Source organism: Acartia tonsa, chromosome 5 (genome assembly GCF_053477335.1).
Source record: "Acartia tonsa isolate MP-2025a chromosome 5, ASM5347733v1, whole genome shotgun sequence".
NCBI lineage: Eukaryota > Metazoa > Arthropoda > Copepoda > Calanoida > Acartiidae > Acartia > Acartia tonsa.
Window position 1 is genome coordinate 16,456,782 of NC_137264.1, and position 24,364 is coordinate 16,481,145.

The 24,364-nt window shown below is 31.9% G+C and overlaps 1 protein-coding gene across 20 annotated transcripts in view; it reads left to right on the top strand.

Annotated features, from left to right (window-relative positions):
* Positions 1–24,364, top strand: part of LOC145318880 (folylpolyglutamate synthase, mitochondrial-like) — a 43,521-nt gene that overhangs the window by 9,181 nt on the left and 9,976 nt on the right. For all 20 annotated transcript variants that reach the window (XR_013879570.1, XR_013879569.1, XR_013879571.1 and 17 more), the window contains exons 2-16: positions 4,329–4,380; positions 9,160–9,272; positions 10,478–10,599; positions 11,009–11,079; positions 12,168–12,233; positions 13,114–13,236; positions 15,305–15,402; positions 16,194–16,253; positions 16,692–16,762; positions 16,980–17,045; positions 17,634–17,713; positions 18,121–18,317; positions 21,312–21,383; positions 21,586–21,692; positions 22,022–22,185. Coding sequence is in view for 3 of the 20 variants with exons in the window: in XM_080160544.1 (XP_080016670.1) it covers positions 4,334–4,380; positions 9,160–9,272; positions 10,478–10,599; positions 11,009–11,079; positions 12,168–12,233; positions 13,114–13,236; positions 15,305–15,402; positions 16,194–16,253; positions 16,692–16,762; positions 16,980–17,045; positions 17,634–17,713; positions 18,121–18,317; positions 21,312–21,383; positions 21,586–21,692; positions 22,022–22,185 (1,457 nt within the window). In the remaining 17 variants the exon portion in view is untranslated. The remainder of the gene's footprint in view (positions 1–4,328; positions 4,381–9,159; positions 9,273–10,477; positions 10,600–11,008; positions 11,080–12,167; positions 12,234–13,113; positions 13,237–15,304; positions 15,403–16,193; positions 16,254–16,691; positions 16,763–16,979; positions 17,046–17,633; positions 17,714–18,120; positions 18,318–21,311; positions 21,384–21,585; positions 21,693–22,021; positions 22,186–24,364) is intronic.

The following is a 24,364-nucleotide window of genomic DNA, read 5'->3' on the forward strand; positions in this document are numbered from 1 at the left end:
TTTTGTGTAAACAAGAACGGTTATAATCATAAGTACTGAAGCAAGGATGTCAGTTATGTTATTGTTTTTAAAATGCCAATGCGAAAAGGACGTTTTGAAAAATGGACAACTAAATAGCTACACTATGGAAAAATATATTTCTTGCTTACTATTACATATTTTTTTGTGATAATGTACCATATTTTATAATTTTTCTCCAATAAGACTTTTGTTTGGTTTAAAGAATGATTAGTAAGTTTAAAGGATTTACATTGAGTTGTAGAGTATCTGCTCTACTAAATAAAGGATACTTGTAATACATTTTGTAACTATTATGACGTTAGTAGTTGAAAGAAATAAAATTAATTTTGATCAAGTATGTATATTTTGCAAAGAAGTCAGATCAAGTTAAAATAGGAAATTAGGTTTGTTCATTATGCTGCTTACTATCAGTTAAACAGCTGACTTGTAAATTAATGCACTTTTAGCTCAAAACGAACTGAATAAGGGAAAGAAAAACTGATTTAATGGTTTTCCAGCTAATCATTCCAATTATTTGTAGCCATTTGGCTAATGCAATCTCACAAAGATGTATACAAAACAAACCTTCCTTCGTATTATAATTTTCTATTTGATTCAAGAAGTTATATGACATTGAATTTGAAATAGGAAACCGTATGCACAACATCTAGTAATGAATTTATTTTATAATTTCCGGGTTTAATATAATTCAAAATGAATGTCCAATTTTTCCCAATGAATTTTTGTTTGTTTGAAGATTCCTGTGACTATTGAGGAATGCCTTAAAGTAATATGTCACCTGGAATTGTATTAAAAACATATTAGGTATATCTAATATTGATTTTTTATTAAAAATTCATTAGCTATAGTACCTATCAAATTATTTATATAACCAGATACCATTGTTTCTCAATAATAGTTTCATGTTATTCGGTTTCACTTTCTAGCAGCGTGGCGGAGCCGTTTGAGTTTGGTGCGGCTCTGCGGAGCCGTCTGTGATGAATGGGGATCCAGCTCCAGCTCCGACTCCAGCTACGGATCCAACCTAAAATCAAGAAAACTCAACATATTTTTTCCCCATAAAAAAATATTTTTTATTTTTGACTTTTGAAGGTTTTAAAAGTTCACTTTTTGATTAAAATGGACTTGAAAAACTTAAAAAGGCATTTGCACATGACAAAACAGAGATACCAAATTATAATTTATAAAAAATCTCTTTATTTATCTAGTCCGGAGCCAGAGCAGTTTTTTAACCAAAATTACGTCTCCGGCTCCAGCAAAATATGGCGGCTCCATGGCTCCCGGCTCCACAACACTGCTTTCTAAAGAAAGATTAATTACTAGACAGAGTTTGTTCTATTTTACTAGGGAACTTAATCCTAGTTTACAGTTGATTTACGCTAAACTGATATTTTTTTAACAATTAGTAAGTGAAGCTGCTAGCTTTTCCATTAACCCTTAATGGTCGGGGGGGGGGGGGGGCGTTGAACGCCCCCCCCCCCCTTCGGTTTTTTCTATCTCATTTTCTGTGTGTGAAAGATAAAGATCCCAAACTGCGTGACTTTTTAAGTATGGGTATGACACATAATTGAGAGTTGGAATTTTTTGAATATCTCCATCCTGGCGGGCACAGGATGCCAGCAAACCTGGCAGGGTCATTAAGGTAAAGAGCAAAAATATTTTTTTTGACTAAAACAAAGCAGTTTATCATACCAAAATACTATAATATCCTCTAGTAGTACATCCTTATATGAAATACTGGTGTTCAAGTCACTTTCAGGTTCCATGTATGATCCTGCAGGTCCTGATCCACCAGGACTCCAGAAATCTTTAAAAGGCTCCTGTGGCCGCAATTTTTTACTTAGAGACTTCAAATTTTAAACTTAAGCTTTTCTTACATGTCTACATAAATATTAAAATTTTATAAAGATCCGCCGTCGTTTTCCTCCGACTGCGGCGGCTGGCAGCTGCTAAGTACAGCTGCGGCCGCTGAAATTTATATTTTGATATTTCTAATGTAAAATTTACATAAAGATAAACATTTTCTGGAAAAAAATTGTTCTTCTAGCTTCAAAAATAAGAAAATTACAGCTGTTTGAAATTTTTAAGTAAAAAAAGACATAAAAACAAAGGTTGTTAAATAAAAGGGTGAAGCAAGCAAAAATTGACTTAGTCTTATAAAAGGTCGGAAATATTATCAAACAGGGGACTTGCACAAAAAAAATAGCCCTCTAGATCTAATAGGAACCGATTAAGGTGCGGCAAGGGGCCCGACTGTAAAGGGTTAAGATGTTTTATTGCCATTTGGAATTACCATAGATATTTTGGCGTTTATTTTGAATTACAACAGATTTCAGCAATCTATAATACAAAGTAGAACGATGTCTGTCTGTCTGTTTGTGTGTTTGTGTGTTTGTCTGTTTGTTTGTAACGAAGGATCTCGCTAACCGCTGAACCGATCGGATTCTCCTTAACAGGGTAGCTTCTCATAGGTCCCAGGAAGGTTTATAACTATTTTGAGGGAGGGTACCACCACCCTCCCTAGAGAAATTATATTTTTAAAAAAAATTATCGATTTTAGAAAGAGAGTTCAACGAAAAATAAACATCAAACGTAAAAAAAACATATTTTAAATATATAATAAAAACATTTAAAGTGCCACTAGAGGCCTCTAGGGGCGTAGCCGCTAGTTGTAATATATTGACACAATAACTCTATTTGCTAAAGCTCCCAACAACCATTACGTTTCTCAACTTTTTGCTGAAATGAAGACCTACACCTAATTAGTTACATTCCATCTTAACAGAAAAGTCAAAGAAAAAACAGGGATGAAAAAAGTGCCCAATATGCCAACCATGTAATATATTTGCTAAAGCTCCCAACTACCATTGCGTTTCTCAACTTTTTGCTGAAATGAAGACCTACACCTAATTAGTTACATTCCATCTTAACTGAAAAGTCAAAGAAAAAAAACAGGGATAGGTATCTGTTGTTTGTGATCAGATGTTTTTATATGTTTTAATTATGTTGTCATTAATTTTGGTTTACCTCACCGCAAATTACAAATTATCTTTCATTTTTTAATTTAACAACCATTGAATAATTTCTGAGACACAGCTCAGCCTCTTAGAATTACATTGAAATTAATCAACAAATTCAAATAATTTTCTAAGAAATTAATTTTGGTGCTATATGGAATTATGATTTTCTTGATTAAGTTATGTAATTAAATTGTTTTTAAAAATTTGGCTATTAAAAGTGCCTACATGGATCTACTTAATATGCATAGTTCAATGAAGTTTTCTATTTTGTTAAATAATAAAAAAATGATAAATCTTAATTAATTTTCCTCTTCTACAAATTTTTGTTTAATAAAGAAAAGAATTATTAATACTATATACCTATTGTCCATTTTGCTTAGAATTTGTTAAAACTGTTTTGTCCTTTAAAATAGCTTATAACCTGCTAATGACCAAAAATAAACAAGTATCACTTAAATCTCTGTTTTAAAGTATAAATACTAAAAAATACTTGATTTAGAGTTCCCTTATAAAAACAGTGAGATCCCCACAATTACAATGTATGTAAAACATGTAACCTACCAAAGAAATAGAAACTCGGATGTCTAATCTAATTCAATGAATTTGATGTACATAAAATACAGAAGTTCATCCAAAGATAGGGAAAGGAATATCTGAGAAATATTTTCAATTTATTTTTTAACAAGGATGACAACATCCATAAGTATCGAAGCACAAAAATATGTATAAGATTTAGATATTAGTTGTCAAAAGCATGTACCTATATTAGGAAAAAAATCACGAAATTTCTTCAACTTTGTTTTTAACTTCTTAAAATTTATATTTCAGTACTATGAATAACAGACTGACGGTCAAATTAAATTACATACTGGATACTCAAAACAACGGGAAATTTAATTTTTACGTTTTTAACTACAAAAATTTTGGAAATCGGACCATAAACACCAAAGATATGGAGAAAAATGTGAAAAATACAAAAATAGCCTAAAACCTGCTAAAAAGCGGTCCAACCGCCATTGATGTTTTATAGTTAATTGTGCTCCTTAATAATGTTGTCAAAAAAATTCAGCCTTTTATCTTTTATAGGAGCCGAGAAAATCACGTTTCCCCCAAACTAAGACGGACAGACGGACATATTAAATTATAGAGTAGCTTCGCTAAAAAAATGGGGGTCGTTTTCAGTAATGAAAAGTACTTTGTGTCAAAGCACCGATATTTGTTTAACATAATACATATCTTCTTCTAAAATAGAATAAACTGCAAAAAAATTCTATTTTATTTGTTAAGGTGTTATGAGCGGTCCTTGTATCACTACCCTACTCAAGTCATACAAACTCAGGTATTACAAACTAAGGTCCTTGTATCACTACCCTACTCAAGTCACACTAACTCAGGTATTACTAACTAAGGTCCTTGTATCACTACCCTTCTCAGGTATTACTAACTAAGGACCTTAGTTAGTAATACCTGAGAAGTCCTTGTATCACTACCCTACTCAAGTCATACAAACTCAGGTATTACTAACTAAGGTCCTTGTATCTTTACCCTACTCAAGTCATACAAACTCAGGTATTAACTAAGGTACTTGTATCACCACCCTACTCAAGTCATACAAACTCGGGTATTAACTAACTAAGGTCCTTGTATCACTACCCTACTCAAGTCATACAAACTCAGGTATTTCTAACTAAGGTCCTTGTATCACTCACTACCCTACTCAAGTCATACAAACTCAGGTATTACTAACTAAGGTCCTTGTATCACTACCCTTCTCAGGTATTACTAACTAAGGTCCTTGTATCACTACCCTACTCAGGTCATACAAACTCATGTATTACTAACTAAAGTCCTTGTATCACTACCCTACTCAAGTCATACAAACTCAGGTATTACTAACTAAGGCCCTTGTATCTTTACCCTACTCAAGTCATAAAAACTTAGGTATTAACTAAGGTACTTGTATCACCACCCTACTCAAGTCATACAAACTCGAGTATTAACTAACTAAAGTCCTTGTATCACTACCCTACTCAAGTCATACAAACTCAGGTATTACTAACTAAGGTACTTGTATCACTACCCTACTCTCAAGTCATACAAACTCGGGTATTACTAACTAAGGTCCTTGTATCACTACCCTACTCAAGTCATACAAACTCAGGTATTAACTAACTAAAGTCCTTGTATCACTACCCTACTCAAGTCACACTAACTCAGGTATTACTAACTAAGGTCCTTGTATCACTACCCTACTCAAGTCATACAAACTCAGGTATTAACTAACTAAAGTCCTTGTATCACTACCCTACTCAAGTCACACTAACTCAGGTATTACTAACTAAGGTCCTTGTATCACTACCCTACTCAAGTCATACAAACTCAGGTATTAACTAACTAAAGTCCTTGTATCACTACCCTACTCAAGTCACACTAACTCAGGTATTACTAACTAAGGTCCTTGTATCACTACCCTACTCAAGTTAAACAAACTCAGGTATTGCTAACTAAGGTCCTTGTATCACTACCCTACTCAGGTATTACTAACTAAGGTCCTTGTATCACTACCCTACTCAGGTCATACAAACTCAGGTATTGCTAACTAAGGTACTTGTAGCACTACCCTACTCAAGTTAAACAAACTCAGGTATTACCCAGGAATAAGGTTACGTATAACCAACAAGAAAATTAATTCGAAAATTGATTTGGGGGGCAAAATAACGCAACCTTTATTAAATTGCCTTTTTCAGCTGTCGTTGGGGGGCAAAATGTGTATTTCACCATCGAGAAATCGTGGCATTTCCTAAATATTGTGCTTTATTTGTAAACAAAAACATCCCAAGATTGCAGACAATAGTTTCTAAAGTTAAAAAGGACTGTCCACAAGCAAAATTTTCTTAATAAAGCAAATTTTATGTTGACATCATCATGATAAAAAATTCTGACCTATTAACTATAAAGTTATCCCACTCTTTTTTTGTGCTACTTTTGTGGTGACCTTTGAAGTTTTCTTTCCTATTTTTGCCTCTAATGATGCTAAATGCGCCCAGTGGGAGAATAGTTAGAGATTAAATTTTTCAAAGGGCTTCAATCTCCATTATGTCATATAAAATCCGCTTAAAATTTAACAGAAAACATTAGTTTTAGAAAAAAGTTAATGATTTTTATAATTCCAATTTTTTTTCATTAGGACACTCCTTTAAAAATAAAAAAATCTAGTATTAGTAGAGGGTTATAATTGAATAGACATAATAGATTTATGGACACTCTGGCCTATAAATCCGTCAAACTTAAAACCTTTTTGTTTACTTATAAATATATAGGATTCATTACATTATTTCAAACAATGATAAAAATTATGTCATATGCCCCATATTATCCAAGGGAAGAAACTTTTACAGGATATATATACCTAAGCAAAGCATTTTTGTAATAAATGTTAATATTTACACTAAATGGAATTTTTAAAAATAACTGACCTTTTGTATCAAAATCTGTACACTCTAATCATTAATTTAGCCTGATTATCCTTCAACCTTTTTCCTATTGTCTGATTTAGAGAGTATATATCTAGTACATATCCAATAAATAAAAGCTTCGCTTTATTAACCAATCAAAACTTGACAGATCATAGTTCACCATCAAGGGCGTCCAAGCTTTTTTTTTTTTGGGGGGGGGGGTATAATTAGAAATTATTTTTTTTTTTTTTGAGGGGGGGGGGGTTGTAACCTTTATGTCATATAAGCAAGGACCTCCAAGCTTTTTTTCGGGGGGGGGGGGATAAAAATGCAAACTTGAAAATTTTGGGTGCCGTACATCAACCCTTTACCCCCTCTCTTCCCTTTGGACATCCTTGTTCACCAATGCAATGGATATAGTATATGTGGATACATTGACAGGAGAAAATTGTAATTTTTTTTTTTTTTTGAGTAGATAAGATATATTACTTTTAGGTGTTCGAACATAAAAAGAACAACAATAATAAATGAATTAAATTAATATCATCTACATTTATGTATACAGTCAAATATTATTAATATGGTTATTTTATATGAAAATTTAATCTTTCTTATATGGTACTCATATTGGTCAGTTCGTTCATCCAGTAGGAGTGGAGTGGATGGTATATAGGATGCAGATGGGGGGTATGATTTTAGGAAGCTGCGAGTATAATTTTATTATAGTACATAAAAATCTGGTGCAATATCCATGTAATAATATATCGATTACCATAATATGAATGTTTTAGTACTAACAATTGCATCTTCAAAAAAACAGAGTTTTAGCAACTATGGTGAAATAGGCTTAAATAATTAATTCGCTTGTTGGTTATACCTTATTCCTGGGTATTACCTAACTAAGGTCCTTGTATCACTACCCTACTCAAGTCAAACAAACTCAGGTATTAACTAACTAAGGTCCTTGTATCACTACTCTACTCAGGTCACACAAACTCAGGTGTTAACTAACTAAGGTCCTTGTATCACTACCCTACTCAAGTCATACAAACTAAAGTATTACTGACTTTATTAGTAGCGAAGCATACTCAAATTTTCAAAATTAAAAAAAAAATTCTAAGAGGATAATACTCAAGTCACACAAACTCAGGTATAACTAACTAAGGTCCTTGTATCACTACCCTACTCAAGTCATACAAACTCAGGTATTACTAACTAAGGTCATGTATCACTACCCTACTTAAGTCATACAAACTAAGGTATTAACTAACTAAGGTCCATTTATCACTACCCTACTCAAGTCATACAAACTAAGGTATTACTGACTTTCTTAGTAGCGAAGCTACTCTATAATTCATTCTGTCTACATGTCCGTCCGTCAGTCCGTAGCGCTATGGGAAATGTAATTTTCTCACTAATCAACATATAAGTCTAAAATGTTGTTTATGGTGATTCCCTAGCATATGATTTACTTTGTCCGTCGGGCTGTCAGTCATGCTAGAAAGATATGAATATTCAAGCTAAATATAAAAAGAACAAGGATGACAACATCCATAAGTAGCGAAGCTCAAAAATTATGGATGGATATCCGGAAAAAAATTAACTTTATTGCAGTTTCATAAAAAAACACTTAACTAAAAAATCACGAAACCTTGTACAATTTATAACGTGAAAATCTAGGAATCGACCTAGCACCTCAGCAAATTAGCAAATCTTAATGAAACTTTGTGGGGATAAGTAAATTGTGAACTTATTTAATCCTTAAAGATATCAGACGTCTATCTCAGATAGGAGTAAAGAAAATCATGAAAACCTAAAAATCTAGGAATCGAACTAGCACCCCAACCAATAATCAAATCTCGATAAAACTTAATAAAAGTATGCAGAATATGAAAGTATTCAACCCCTGAAAATTTTAGCCGTCTTAAGTTGAATAGGAGTTGAGATAATCTTGAAAATCTTTAAAATGTAGGAATCGATCTAGCACCCCAACCAACTGACGCATCTTAATGAACTTGGTGAAAATTTGAAGACTGTTAACATAATTGATCCCTGAAAATTTCAGCTCTCTATCTTTTCTAGAAGCCGAGAAAATCACGTTTCCACCTTTCTGTCTCAGACAGACGGACAGACATTTCGAATTATAAAGTAGCTTCGCTACTAATAACAAGTTAAAGGCTCAAAATACTGTATCTGTGTATTTCTATCCATGTGAATTTTGTGCGTAGGTCCTCATATATAGATGATGTCATCCTTTTTATGGAGAACTAAAAATAAGTATATAAATAGATTTGTTATCCTGGATGGTCATTTAGAAACAATAATCCGTCTAACTTTAAACTTACAAAGTAGTGTACCTATATCAGACGAAGGTTTTTGTTTATTTTTACTAGTTTAGTTGCATATGATTCAATTCTATAATACGAGCGACAATATTTCTTCTCCTGTGTAAAACTTTTTCCTAAGAAATTGATAGCTGACTTTATCATATAGATGAAATAAATACTGGCTGTAATGCTAAATGTATAGTTGTACCCTTTTTAACTAATTATGTGGTCGGATTGTTCCTGATTTTCATGTTCAATTTCAATTAATATTTGAGATTGTAGTACATACATTTCTGATTTGGATGTTGGTGGGAGATTAATCCTTTTTAATTTTAGTCGATTGTTTCCTACAATTATGGAAGAAGCCCGCATGGTTCAAAGCCTTGGAATGAGATCAACCCAAATGACACCCACTCGCACACAGTATACCTCAGTTATTAGCCAACTAGGTAAGATAATAATTTGTTTTTAGCCAATATGGCAAAAGGGTAAACCATAAGATTCAATTATCATAGATTTTATGTTTATATTTGAACTTCAATAACGCGTTCTGTCATTGATTGACTTAGGTAAAAAAAACTATTAGGTTCTAGGTTATTATTCATCCATATTAAGTAATATTGTCCAAACTTTAACACCAATAATTCTTATTTACTTGTATGGTGTAATTTTGTTTATCATTATAATATACATCTTATTGTTACCACAATCTTCAAATTAAGAAAGGTTTCAAATCCGTTCAAGCCGGACAGACAAACCAAATTGTATAAAAGCTTAATCTTTATAAAATATCCGATAATCTATTAATTTTAGGGATTCTATCTATGCAGAATCCACCATTACCATAAGCGCTCTTTCAATAAATAGTACCTATAACATGTGTTCATACAAAGTAGTAAATAAATATTTCAATTTATAAAAAGTACAACTTTTTACGCCCCTAGAGACCTCTATTGGCACTTTAAAGAAGGGTGTGGATGTCAGATTGAGCCACCACTTTAAATATTGGTTTTTAAAAAAGAATAAATATAAAGGAGAACTATTTAAATAGCCTTACAACATACCAAAACTTAAAGTAAAAATTATAGAAAAGCTTCACTTTTAAAAACATTATCTTTGATTTGTGGATAACTGTTAAAGTTTTTGCTTGTTTGTGTAAAGTTAAAGAATATGCAGCAGATATTGGCAAAATATCGATTTTCATTTCCTTCAAATTACACGTCATATTTTTATATTTTAATTTTAAGCAGCGGAAAATGTTTAGGATTAAAAAGTACATATTATTACTTATATAGATATTAGGGAGTACGGGTTATCTATTGTCTTATCTCTAAAGCCCTGGTAATTCTTATATAAAAGTAACAAAATGTCTGTCTCTGACTCCAAACGCCCCACCCACTGCACCCACATCAAGTTGCTCCTAAAGGCCTATAGGGCGTAACCGCTGGTTATATATAAATCATTATATCAAATTCTGATGTTTTATATTTAGATTTTGTTGTAGAATGTAGATAATTTTAAAATGGTTGTTTGTTAATGTTGCCTTTATTACAGTCATATACGTTCTTTTTTATATATTGTATATTGTTTACTTTCATTGCTAAACTACTTATAAACATAACACCTTGTCCTATAATAGATTGTTGTTTTTCAGAACAACGAGATCTGTCTTACGAATCAGCAATTCGCAGCCTGAATGCTCTGCAATCAAACGCGGCAACACTGCAGAAAATCCGCAAAGAAAGACAAAAACATGTTCACCTTAACCTTCCACAGGCAAGTCTCTCCATTCTATCTTATTAGGCACATTGGATTCATTTTTTAAAATTAAGCAAATGAACATTAATTAAACTTATTTTGCTTACCAAACTTCTCTATAAATTACTTTGTCTTTCCGTCCATCCGTCAGTCCCTTAAGCTATGGGGCAAATGCGATTTTCTCGGCTGTTATTCAATATAAACGACTGGTTCACTGAAGATTATGTATACTACTAGGTTTCATGTAGGTATATAATTTGCTTGGTCCGTCCGTCTTCTGTCAGTCATACTAAAATTAATATAGAAACATTCAGAAACATGTGAAAGGTTTGGTAATTTTAAAAATATGATTGAATACATGATTTCTGACTACTGAGTAACTTTAAATCTCTGAATGTTTAATAACATGTATAATATTCTGTTGTAGACTCGACTATATCTTGAGAGATCTGGAGTAACACAGGACATGCTAAACAATCTTAAAGTCATTCACATCAGGTTAGTTTTTTGAAAGATTATCATTAATCAATCCATAAGTGAGGCCTAGCTTGTTAAGGTTAAGAAGGCAACGGAATAAAACTATCACTAGAAAAACATATAAATATCCTGCAACCTCCAGCACAATCCGTCCAACTAATTCTTTGATAAGAACTAATTCTTTGATAAATGGGGGGGGGGGGGGCGTAATGACATCTAAACTTAAACAGTGAGCAAAATGGTCTAAATATTGAGCTAGATTCTTTAAACTTGGTACATGCGCCTAGTCTTACAGCAGGTACTACATCTAAATGGCAAAAAATCAAAAAAAAATATTTTTAGGTTAGGTTAGGTGAGAAAAACACAGCGGAAATGGGGTTTTTAGGCCTTTTATGTTCTATTTTAATGTAGAAACTTACCTTTAATTGTTTTATTCTTAGGTTTTTTTCTTGAATACACTGTGTCTATACACAAGAACATTATTTAAGATGAATCAGCAAGTCAGGGACCGACTCCAGCGGGCTAGGGGGGTGCTCTTGGGGGTTAAGTGCATTTTTTCTAACGTTGGTGTTGTTATATCAAAATATAGTTTTTTTAATTTCGGTCCCCAACTTGCTAAATCATCTTAAATTAGGTCCTTATGAATAGATATAGTGTATTCAAGGAAAAAACTTAAGTAAAACCAATAAAAGTAAGTTTCTACATCAAAATAGGAAAAAAAGCCTAAAAATCCCATTTCCGCAGGGTTTTCTTAAACCTAACATAAAATAAAAAATTATGATTTTTTCCATTTAGATGTAGTACCTACCTTTTGGACTAGGTTTATATACCAAGTTTCAAGAATCTAGCTCAATATTTAGACCATTTTGTTCACTATCTAAGTTTAGATGTCATTACGCCCCCCCCCCCCCCCCCCACTTACTTTTCGGGCTTAGGTATCCATCTACTTTAGGTAAATGCCTATAAATTAATAAAAAAAAACAATTACTTAGAATTCAACAATTTTAAAAGAATAGGTAATCTGTTTGCAATGGTTCCTAGGGACTTACAAAGAAAATAAAGTATAGAATGGCTACGCTACAAATAATTTGATGATTAATTTGTTCTAGTGGAACGAAGGGTAAAGGATCAACGTGTGCGTTTTGTGAATCTATTTTACGTCAATATGGTCTCAGGTGAGTCGTTTTATCAAAACCAACAAAATTATAGAAACAGCGAACATTAGTATAAAAGGATGCCTGTGTGTATTTCTGTTCTTGTGTGTGGCAAAAGATTTTGCTATCCGCTTACCCTATTAGGCTTTTCTTTACAGATCTCTTAGGCCCTGAGAAGGTTTATACTATTTTGGAAAAAATTCTGTTTTCTTTGTATAACTAAGATTAAAAATGGATTGTCGACTCCCTCTCCCCTCTCTACACCTTCTTTCTAGTGCCTCAAGAGACCGCTTTGGGAGCGTAACCGCTAGTATCAAATAAAACATAAGACATATTGCGTTCTGTCATTTCTTTATATAATATCCCCTGTTTAAATTTACTTGTAGTAGCGCAGTTAGGGATACATCCGGCCAATAACCAAAATGTACTTTTTGATTAATGATAAACAATAAATAAAAATGTTTTTTTTTCTTCTCAATCTGGCTTTTCGTAATATTTATCTGTAATTTAAATGTTTTTATTTTTTACCATCTATTCCATTCCCCTCTCTCCTTACTCTTAGATATTTTTATCACACAGAGGCCAACAAAGAACACTTATGTCATATATAAATATAATAAGTCAAAATTACTCCATTATTGGTCCTTTATTTAGACCTGTAATTGTTTTGTATTCCTTTTAATTTGTAATCTCTTTTTTACCTAAGAGATAAGATAACATTAAAAGATAAATTAATTTTCTTTGACTCTACTCCCCCCCCCCCTTTTTAGATATCTTTATAACTACACCATAGATGTTTTCATTTGGGGAGGATTGATTAATTAATCGTCCTTTCACAAATGTTTCTTTTGTCCCCATTCTGATAAATTTTACCGCCAAAATAAAATCTCTTTGTTTTCAGAACTGGATTTTATTCCTCTCCACATCTTGTGTCTGCTACAGAGCGAGTACGGCTGGATGGAGAACCGGTTTCTCGCGCCAAATTCACACAATACTTCTGGGAGGTGTATGATAAAGTTTGCAGGTCAGTGTAGGTGTTTTTTCAAAAAAAAAAAATAGGGCAGCGTGAGTTATTATCGGTCATGGGGTAATAACGGTCAGCCACCTACCAACTTTCTTTAAAACTGTTTTTTACGATGTTCTAAACATTTGAGAAAAAAAACTTATCAAGACAAATCATAAGCTGTAGTATTTTGTAGTATTTTGTTTAGGTTATCTTGTATTATTTTAATTTTGATAATTTGTTTAATTATGATTTTTTTCTTCATATGGCAAGCTACTCTAATATAATTTTTTTAAATGTTAAATCCATTACCTATATAAATTATTTTTATTAATATTTAATTCTAATAATGTCGGTTAACCATTTAACCGCTAGTTTAGTCAAAGTTAAAGTTAAAATTTATAAAATAGAATTGTTAAAAGAAAATGATGTAACATTATACATTTTTATTATTCATATAAAATAAAACACAATTTGGAACCATTAAATTGAATTGAATTGGTTGTGTTTGAAAAGGTAAAAAACATATTTTAAGTTTTAAATATTTTTAAAATTTAAGTTTAATACATTAAAATCCCTTTTAATAAACGACTTTTTAACACCTAAAAAAGTTGAAAGTACATTTCAGATAAAAGCTTATCTATTTTATCTTCCTTTACTACGTATGTTCACTGCAATTTTGTGCCTATAAATTTACAACTTTGTTCATTAACTTTTTCTATCACACAGCTGCAACATAAATTGGCGTTTATATTATGTAACAATAACGTCATGTTACATTGTAGTAGAAGTATTTTGAATATTGAGATCAAGAGTTAGATGATAATCTGACAAATTATATTTAAATAATTTCCGTTGGTTTCAATTGAAATATTTTATTATTGTTATTTTATATACTGTTTGTTATTTTGTCACGGACAAAGGGACAAGTATTCTAAAAATCAAGTGTAAGAATTAGTGATGTGCACAGGGTTTTGCTATAGGAGTGCGTGAACTTAAAACTCTTAAACAATTTTGACACCCCCCTTAAACCAAAATCGTGGTGGGGATAATACAGTACAGTGGGGTGATACTTTATTGTCAAGGGGGTAGATACACCCTATTATGCACCCTTTGATTAGAATATTAAAAGGCAACAACCTTTGAAGTTATGGTTAAGAAAATATGGGTATAGTCCCTTTCGTGGCAACACACCTTACGGGGCGATTCTTCGTATTTTTCACAGTAGCTTTTCTCCTATTTCTAGCCCCTGCGGGGGGCTCTAATCCTGCGGGGCCAATTGCCTAATCCTTTGGGGCAATCACCTAACCCAAAATAACCTAGCCTAACCTAAATGAATTAAATATAAAAAAGCCATTTTAAAAAATACGACGAATCGCGCCTTAAGGTGCGTTGCCACGAAAATGTGTTTATGTTTGTTTAGTACATAATACGGATTATCAATTCAAACACATTTTTAAGAATGATTTTTTTTTTTAGATGTAAATTCCCTGCTTGTGCTTTGTTGTTTTGTTTTTTGACCTAAGATCTCAAATATTTAATGTTTTTTTCTAGGGTTGGGCCGGATATCCGGTGTAGCCGGATATCCGACCATTTTCAATATCCGGCCGGATACCGGATATTGAAACTATCCGGCCGGATATCCGGCTCTATAATTTTTTATACCTTACACCAAAAATCTCTGCTTTTTAAAATCTTAAATGGCTATAATTTTCTTATTATTGAAGCTAGAAGAACAATTTTTCTGAATAAGTTTAACTTTATGTAAATTTATATAAGATTTCTGAAGAAATTTTTTTTTACTACTTTAATATATGGTAATTTGGCCGGTTATCCGGCCGGATATCCGGTAATTTGGCCGGATAACTGGATATTTGCCGGATATCCGGCGTTGGCCGGATATCCGTCATTTGAAAAAGTATCCGGCCCAACCCTATTTTTTTCTTTAAGTGGTTAAGTATTTTATATTTATATATTTTGTTCAGAAAATACTTTTAGCACAAACAAATCATAACAATCAAGTATTATATAATTGTCTTGTCTTGTTGGTATAATTTTTTTTATGTTTTATGCTTTTAAATTATTTCAGAGGTCGAAGTTCTGAGGATAGACCGCCGTATTTCCAGTTTCTAACCATCCTGGCCTTCAATATTTTCATTAGGGAGAAGGTGGATGTTGCAATCATAGGTATTTTTCACCCATTTGTTGCTTGTTCTTGAATTGACTATAGTGTGGTCTCATTCAAAAGGTTGATGGATATTTATAGGGAACCAAGAAATAAAGTAACAATGGTAAATTGATTATTTATGGTTGAGACAGAGCAATGATTTTGGAACAGGTGTTTTTTTAAACTTTATAATCAACAGGGAGAGAGGTGTTATAAGAATTTTAATTACTCTAGTACCCAAAGTGTTACAATACCGTTTTCTTATTAGTTGGCTTAAAAACTTTTGGTATTTGTACAGGGGGTGTATATTGTATAATTATATTCTGCACAAGATTCATTTGTTTTTCCCTGCTGCAATTTTTTAAAAAAATTTTCCCCTCTTAGTTTTTTCCAGCAAGGAAGGGGATAAAATGGAAAAATATTTTCAGAACTCTTTATTTTATTCATATTATGCCCCCTTCCAAATATTTTTTAGTTTTTTTCACCAAAGAGGGGAGAAAAATAGAAAAAAAATGCTTTCAGTCCTCCTAACTTTTATATCCCCCCCCCCCCCCTCAGCCGGGTCAAATTTGAAAAATCCACCTCTGTTTTTGTATTAAATTTTGTTTGGTTGGTTCATAAGTTAGAAATATCCTAACGTTGTAACTAATTCTTTTAATCTACAGAAGGAGTTAATCATTTTTCATCAATGGATTTGATCAATTTATCGTCCATTGTCTTATCCCTTATAATCTCTCATTTTAGAAATATGAGCAAATATTTTATACCTAAATGTTTTATTTTAAATAATTTAGATGTATACATCTTTCAGAGGTTGGTATTGGCGGAGAATATGATTGTACAAATATAATTCAAAATCCAGTTGTTACAGGTTTGCAGCTATTTATCGTTCATTAACTTCTAAAATATATAGAAATAGATTTTAATTTAGCATTTTTAAAAACATTATTGAAATCTGTCGTTATTTAAAAACACTGAGTGGGCTTCCTTGATAAAACTCCCATCAAATGACAATGTCAAACACTACACTGAAGTCTAAACTACACAAATTTTTTCCTTATTTAAGGGGACGTGATCCTGCAATTTAATTAAATTTTTTAACTGCCGAATATCTAGTATGTCGAAGTAAGTTCTGGGTAATTAGATTTTAAAGACAAAATCAGAGTTATGTGGATATGGAGGAAAATAATAATGGAAATGGGATGAAAGGAATCATTCACTTAAAAATTATTTGTCAGAATCCTTCTCCATAGTCCCTGCGTTTATCTACAATCTACATATATAATATATATCCCTCTTTTTTTTATAGGCATTACTGCACTGGGACTAGATCATACAAACATACTTGGTAACACTATTGCGGAAATAGCCTGGCATAAGGTACACTTATATTATATAAATTCTTTATAAAATATTTTTTAGTGATGTTGGGCTTTAGAAAAAAAACCTTTTTGAGTTGACCCAAACTGTGTCTTTTCCGTGTCTTGTATTAAAGAATTTTCTTTTTTTTTAATGGGACTGGAAATAAATATTTACTTTTGCATGTTAAAATGTTATATATGTTCTAAATGTTGAGATTTAGTTTGACTATTTTTAGGCTGGAATAATGAAACAAGGAACTCCAACTTACATTGACGGGAATCAACATTCAGATGCATTGAAGGTATTAGTTAATCTTTTAAAGCAGATTATTACGTTTATTAAATAATTTAAAATAAATATACCAAAAAAGTTTTGTGTACATTAAAGGACCTTATGATTGGGTCGTTTTCGAGTACAGAAACTTGAACCGGATATATTAAAGTGCCAAAAGCACATTTAGGTAAAAAAAACACTATAAAGGGTAAATTTAAGAGCTTTGTATTATACTAAAACGTCGAACCTTCAGTTGAAGTTTCCTATTTTGAGATAACTTTAGTTAATTTAACGTCCCATGTCTTTGGTAATTTACATGATTCAAACTTTAAATCAACATAACTTAGACATTGAGCTAAACAAATCCACGAACCTTTTTGTTTAAAAATGCGGGAATCTATTAAACATTTTCTAGGTGATATGTGCATTATACAAAAACGCAAAACATTTTTCTTGACCTTTAGTTGAAGTTGTTTATCATCATTTGGATGTATATTAATTTAACGTCCCATGTCCCTGGTAATTTACAGGATCCAATTTTAACTGAGACATTGTACGAGATAAAGCCACGAACCTTTTTGTTTTAAAATCCAAGAATCTATTAAACATTTTCTAGGTAATAAGTGCCAGGTCCAGGGAGTTGTCCGCATCTTCCTTATCTCAAGTTCCAGAATTAGACCAATTCAACTGGGACAGGTAAAGATTCAAACTTGTAAATTGCGTGAAATTAACTTACTTAACTTTACTTAGAATAAAATTACTTCCTAAAAAAGGATGACAATATCTGTAAAAGCGAATCTTACAATTTTACAAATCAGTATAAGTCGTATGAACTTACTTACATTCAGGAAGTACTTTCTATATATCTTGTCAATTTAAATTTGGCTAAAGTTCTCAGAAACTTATCAAACATGCATCCCAAAGTTATACAAGAAGACTTCGCTTAAAAAAAACCATTGAAAAATACATAAACAGTGTTTTCAATTTTCTGAGAACGAGGAGCTATGTTTTAAGTTTTAGGTTTCAATTAGTGAAATTCAATAGATAAATGGTAAAAATATATTTTACCAAATATCAAATTTCTTATCTAATTTTTCTCGAAGGTATCCGCCTGTGCTCGGATTACACGGACAGATCCAGCGCAGAAATGCCGCGCTCGCACTGACCCTCTCCAAGGCCTTCCTGGTGGCCACGTATCCAGAATTACTACCTGTATATGATGTACAGCCTCTAGTGATTAGCCACCAGCCTATGGAAGGATCAGGAGACATTGATACTGTTCAGCCATTTCAGATTTCAGGTTTAGTTTTTCTACTTTCGATTTAAGAAATTTAAAACTAAAGTAGGCATAATTGTCTAACCCTTCGTATTGGTTAGATTATAAAATATTTTTTCGATCTTTTGATAGTTGCTGTTAATAGTAAAAAGTTGTGTATGTTTATTAGAAAAGCCAATCATCCTACTCTTATTATTTTTTTGTCATGAGTCGAACATTACAGTTTTGACACAGGTTGTGTTTTTACCGGAACCTTGAACACAGACGGACTTGTTTGCACTTATCACTGAAAGGGTTTAGAATCATTATCAAAATAAGCCACGAAGTTTAATCCTAAATTAAATAATATTTGTCATGAAATCAGCTGGATTATTATTGTATTGAAACATTATTATTTGAAGTCAGAAATCTCAATCTTTCCATTATTAAAATTTAGAAATTCACTTTTTATCTATTGCGTTCTTAAAGTTGAACTACTTTAATAAATGAAATTGATAGCATAGATAAGAGGATAAGAAAAAAGTATACAAAGAAAACAGTAAAAGTGTCTGACTATGACGTCAGAAAAAATTAACAACTAACCAATGAGAGGCCGCTATTGTGAATACTGGCTTCTCATTGGTTAATTGTTAATTTTTTCTGACGTCATAGTCAGACACTTTTACTGTTGCCTATACAAATATTTCATACCAAAAATATTAGGGATGGTAGTCCGTCAAATTTTTGGACCGGATTCGGATTCTTACAAGAATCCGTCAAAAAGATTCATGATTCTAATTTTTGGCGGATTCCGGATTTTTTAACAATCAAAAAATTTAAGTGCCACATATGTCGTAAAAATTAATGTTCTTGGTGTTCTCTATAATTTACTTCCGAGAATCGAAATCGATAATAAAAGATATAATGATGATAATCTTTGCCTTCAAAAAGGGGGAGTTGAAAGAAAATACTCAAGACGCTAATTTTAGCCTACCATTTCAGAATCAAAATTGGCCAAAAGTTGGGCGGATTCCGGATTCGGATACGGATTGCCAACCCTAAAAAATATTTCGGATAAAAATACGTACCTAGTGTTATTAAGCATTTGAGGAATATACATATCTGTACATGAAACTATTTGCAGTGCAAAATAAATTTCATTTTTTAATACTAATGAGTAGGTAAATTATAGTATCCCATTATAGGTATATTCTTTTTTAAGATGAGGCACAAAAACACAACACCCATATTTGATCTGCTTATGATGACATAGTATTGTAATTATATATTCCCTCCCAATTATGTTGACAGGACTTTAAGATATTTAAAGAGGGGGGGGGGGCGAAAGTGACACTTTTTGAAACCAAAACTAAGAGTCAACAAAGGAACTGAACTAAAAAAAGGGTTACAGGTCTGAGATTTTGCATGGCAGTTGCTTTATAGGGGTACAATATGGAACTGTGAAGAAACGGCGGCGCAACCGCCGAAAACCGCCGTTTCCCGCCGTAATTTTTGTTGCCTTTTTTCGGCGGTTTTCGGCGGTTGCGCCGCCGTTTTTTCACAGTTCCATATTGTACCCCTATAAAGCAACTGCCATGCAAAATGTCAGACCTGTAACACTTTTTTTAGTTGAGTTCCTTTGACTTTTAGTTTTGGTTTCAAAAAGTGTCACTTTCGCCCCCCCCCCCTTTAAAACAAAAAATAAAAGAAGGGGGGGGGGGGGGTTGCCACTTTCACACCTACTTTGTGATTATTTACTTTAATTAACTTTATTAAACTATTCTTTGAAATATTCTATTAATGAACATTTTCTATCGAAAAGAATTAAAGGTTAATCTATTTAGAATACCTAATTTTGCATCCACTTACTGAAAGAATAAAAGGACAAGGATGACAAAATAATTTTTTTTTGCAAAAAATTTACATAAACGAATGAATTTATGAGAAATTTAAAAGCTTGGTTTAGTTGAAACAAATAAGAGTAAGGTATGGAAGTTTGAAATTAATTTCATGGGTCTGAATAAAAATACTGAATACCTTGCCCATGCCTTGCCCATACCCTGTAAAATATTTGATCCAGATAGGGAGGGAACATTGGAATGTAAATAACACTCGTTCCCAAAGATTTAGAAACTCTTCTCCCATTCATTGGCTGTAAAACTTTGGGTACATTTATTGTATCATGATTGGTTGTATCATCAACCAGCAGTGTCCAAACAATAATTTTATTCTACAAATGGAGTAATTTATTTTAAATGTTTTTTATAGCAAAGGTTTTCTGCCCTTATATTTAGCTTGTTAGTAAGACAAAAGTATAAAATAAATTTTTATTTGTAAAATAAAGCTACCTACTCCCCTAAAGAACTTCAGGAATATATTGAACCCAAAATTGGGGGGGGGGGGGCGGTAATCTTAATATCATATAGGCAAGGACGTCCAATCTTTCTATTTTTTTTTTGGGGGGGGGGTGTAAAAATTCAAACTTAAATATTTTGGGGTTGCCCAAATTCTTTTTTTTTTGGGGGGGGGGGGTATCACCCCTCTCCCCCCTCCCGTATCATTTTTTAAAACAATTTAATATTTGAATCATGTGCAAATTTAGCATTTGATTATTCTAGTTTATTTTGAATATACTTTTATCTATCACTTGAATTGACAGCTTTCGAATACGGTAGATGTTTTTGTTAAGTATTGAAAATATTTTATAATCGTTCTCAAATGATACATTTAGCAGATATATTTATCTAAAAGAGAAACTACAACAAAATATAAAGCAGTGATGTAAGTACCTATAGCTGTAACTAATATTTTTTTGTGTGATTCCTTAAAGATGTGTAGAGAAGATTTTCATTTTTCTCGCATGAAGTGCGATAATGTAAACTTTATCGTATTATGAAAGATTATTCAAATATCTATTTAATGATTGGTTAGGTATTATTTGAGACACAGCTAACTTTTCAAATTACTGATGCAAGTGGCTTAAAATACTAAAAAGAAAGTTCAAAATCAGTTTATATAATGAATATATACTCTATTCAGGTAACATGGCACTCGGCCTACGGCTGGCAGACTGGCCTGGCAGGACACAGATGGTTGAAAAAGAACGCCTGCAGGGATAATTGGATACCTAAACAATTTTTCATTTTTATTAGGTAGTAACATTGATTCTAGATCAAGACTTTGCAAAAATGATTCTAAGTAATTTTCTAAATTTTTGAGATTCTAATTTTTAGTGCTTCTGGGTACACTACCCATCCCTCAAATATTTTTTTTCTTTGTTCTATTGTATATCACCTTATCCATGATAATCTATAGTACTATCTTGATGGCGCGCACACGGAGGAATCTGTTCGCGCATGCGCATCCTGGTTCAACAAGGCCTCGAAACAGGCAATCAGTCCTGATGACAAGATTTACAAGGTTTCTGTATATTTTACTTTATTATTATATGAAAGTCTGTGACTGTCTTTTAAGATATCACAGATGACCGATATATTTTTTTTCAATCAAGCTTCTTATAGGCTTGGATTTTTTCCTTCATCTTTCTCCGTTAAAAATAAGATGCACCTAGAGGCCTTTGCTTGTATTTAATAATGGTTTAATGATAAGCTACGCATACCCTTACAGTCAATACATATGTAAAACTTTGATTTTATTTTTATTTTGTTAATCTCTTTTCGGTGCTTTTTTTATCTTCTATACAGTGAGTTACCTATCTAGTTATATCTTTTATAAACCTTATTTCTTAGGTGATGATCTTCAATACCTCTGGTGACAGAGACCCCCAAGTGTTGTTGACACCTTTCCTCAGCTGTCATCTAGATCTGGTCATTTTCACAACAAATTTGAGCGGCCTGCAGGGAGCTGTCGACCAAGAAAATTTTACGACAACTGATAAAATTCAATTAGATAGGTTTGTTTCTCAAATTCTTTTAATTGCATATTTTGATAGAGTAAAAGATAAATTTAGCCATAGATCTAATCATTTTAGAATCGTCCTATTGATTTTTTACTTGCAAATTTTTGCTCTTTGAAAAGATTATGAAACTTGTGTATGCTACTGTGCTTGATCAAATCAAAGTGCAACTTTTAAATTGGAAAAGTTTTATTCTAACTTCTATATCTTTCAAAATATACATTTATAAAATAAATTTAATTTTAATAGGTGCTTTCCCAGAAGGTGCCAAGCTAGCACAGAACACCTCACCTATTATTTTGAACCAAATTGATTTCAAACAGTAAATTTTTACCTTTAGGCCATAGTTTAAGCGACTATGTCCTGGTAAAAGAAACGTTTGAAGCTTGAAAACTTGAGTCTATTTTTTGCCTATAACATAATTGGTAGGACAGCTTTTGCTGAAGTACTTATTTACATGACAGAATTCTATACAAGCATTGTCTCTTTAAATCTGTGAATATCCTTTCCTGTTCTTAGATTCTCAGTTTATCCGTAAGAAAATATTAGATTAACTTACATGCATTGAGAAACAAAGGGATGGCACATAAAAAGAAGACATTGTTTACTTATTCGAAGTAATTTGGCTGTAACCAAACTGAATTATAATTAATTTAGGGATTTTGATGCCCCCTGGTTGCGGCCTTGTGAATAAAACTTGTCAGTAACTAACTGCGATCACATGTTCTATTTACTAAAATCTCCTCTAACCCTTTTAGAAATAATACGACGCAAATAAGACATTAAAAAATATAATAAATATAATGAAGTTAACTTCATTATGAATCTAAATGATACTATCCAGGGACATCCTTTTTATTTTTAAGAGGGGGGGGGGGGATTAATACACGAAGAAACCCCCCACCCCCATGGACGTCAATGATGCCATTTTAAAAACCTATCTTATATTCTAAGTAATCTAATTCATAAGAGAATTAATCCTTCAATTACGGAACAAATAATTTCTGAATCAGATGGAAAATAATTTTCTACCTTTGCTATTATACCTGAAAAATTCGTAGATCAAAGATGAACTCTTTAAAAGTATTTTAATCTTTCATCACTATAGATAACTGCACAGGTAGCTTGTTTGTACTATTAAAACTAAACTACAAATAATAATTAACAAAATAACAAAAAAGATTAATGATATCAAATTATTCTTAAGATACTTTAATCACTTTTGATTGTAATCAGTTATTTAGCTGATGTTTTTTTTTCACAGTATGGCTTTGAAACCGATTAATAACCAAACTGCAAAATTCAAATATGTAAAGCATCGTAATGCTGACAATTTTCCAAAAATATTAAACTTAAAATCATAGAATTAATACTATTTTTTTAGCCCGGGCCGTTGGCGCCTCATGGCTAACAAAGTTGAATTAATATTGTGATTTTTACTTTTAATATCCGCGAAAATCTGTCTATAATACGACGTGATAAATAACTATTCTAAAATATTCTAAGATTTTATTGAAATTGTATTGCATTTTTTATTTCGTACTGTACAGAATACAATCATTTTATAAAAACATTTTCGATGCAAAATTGCTAGGAATATGGGCAACCATAAGGATATTGCACTTGATTTACGTTTTTGGTAGGAGACGATCATTACCTAGCCCAAAGTACACTGATTACGCGAAAGTGGCAAAACTTTGGCCCCCCTTAATAAAAAAATTTATTTATATGGAAAATAAGTTTAAACTTCACAGCTATTTATTTATGCATAAAAATAAATTAAAAAGATGTGTAATACAAAAAGCTTATTTTTACATGCCTCTTTGATAAAGTGGATCTAAGTAGTAGGTTGTTTGTTTGTCTGTCTTTATGAAATTATCATTTCATCATTGTTACTGTTATATAAAATACTTTCATATAAGAATCAAATGCGTAGCTGAAGTACTTTTCACATACTTTTTATCTTTTCATCTGCTATTGAAAAAAATCAATTTCTCAAGGGTAAACTTTATTGCAACGCATTTAAATGTTTATACCTATTGTTATATAGTGCTTAGGTTCTTTAATTGTTTTTCTTAAATTAGATAAGATGATTATGTTTTTTTGTGGGGATTGGGAGGGATAGGCGAGTGTTTAACTATGGTATAAAACTTACCTCTTAAAAAACCTAAAATTA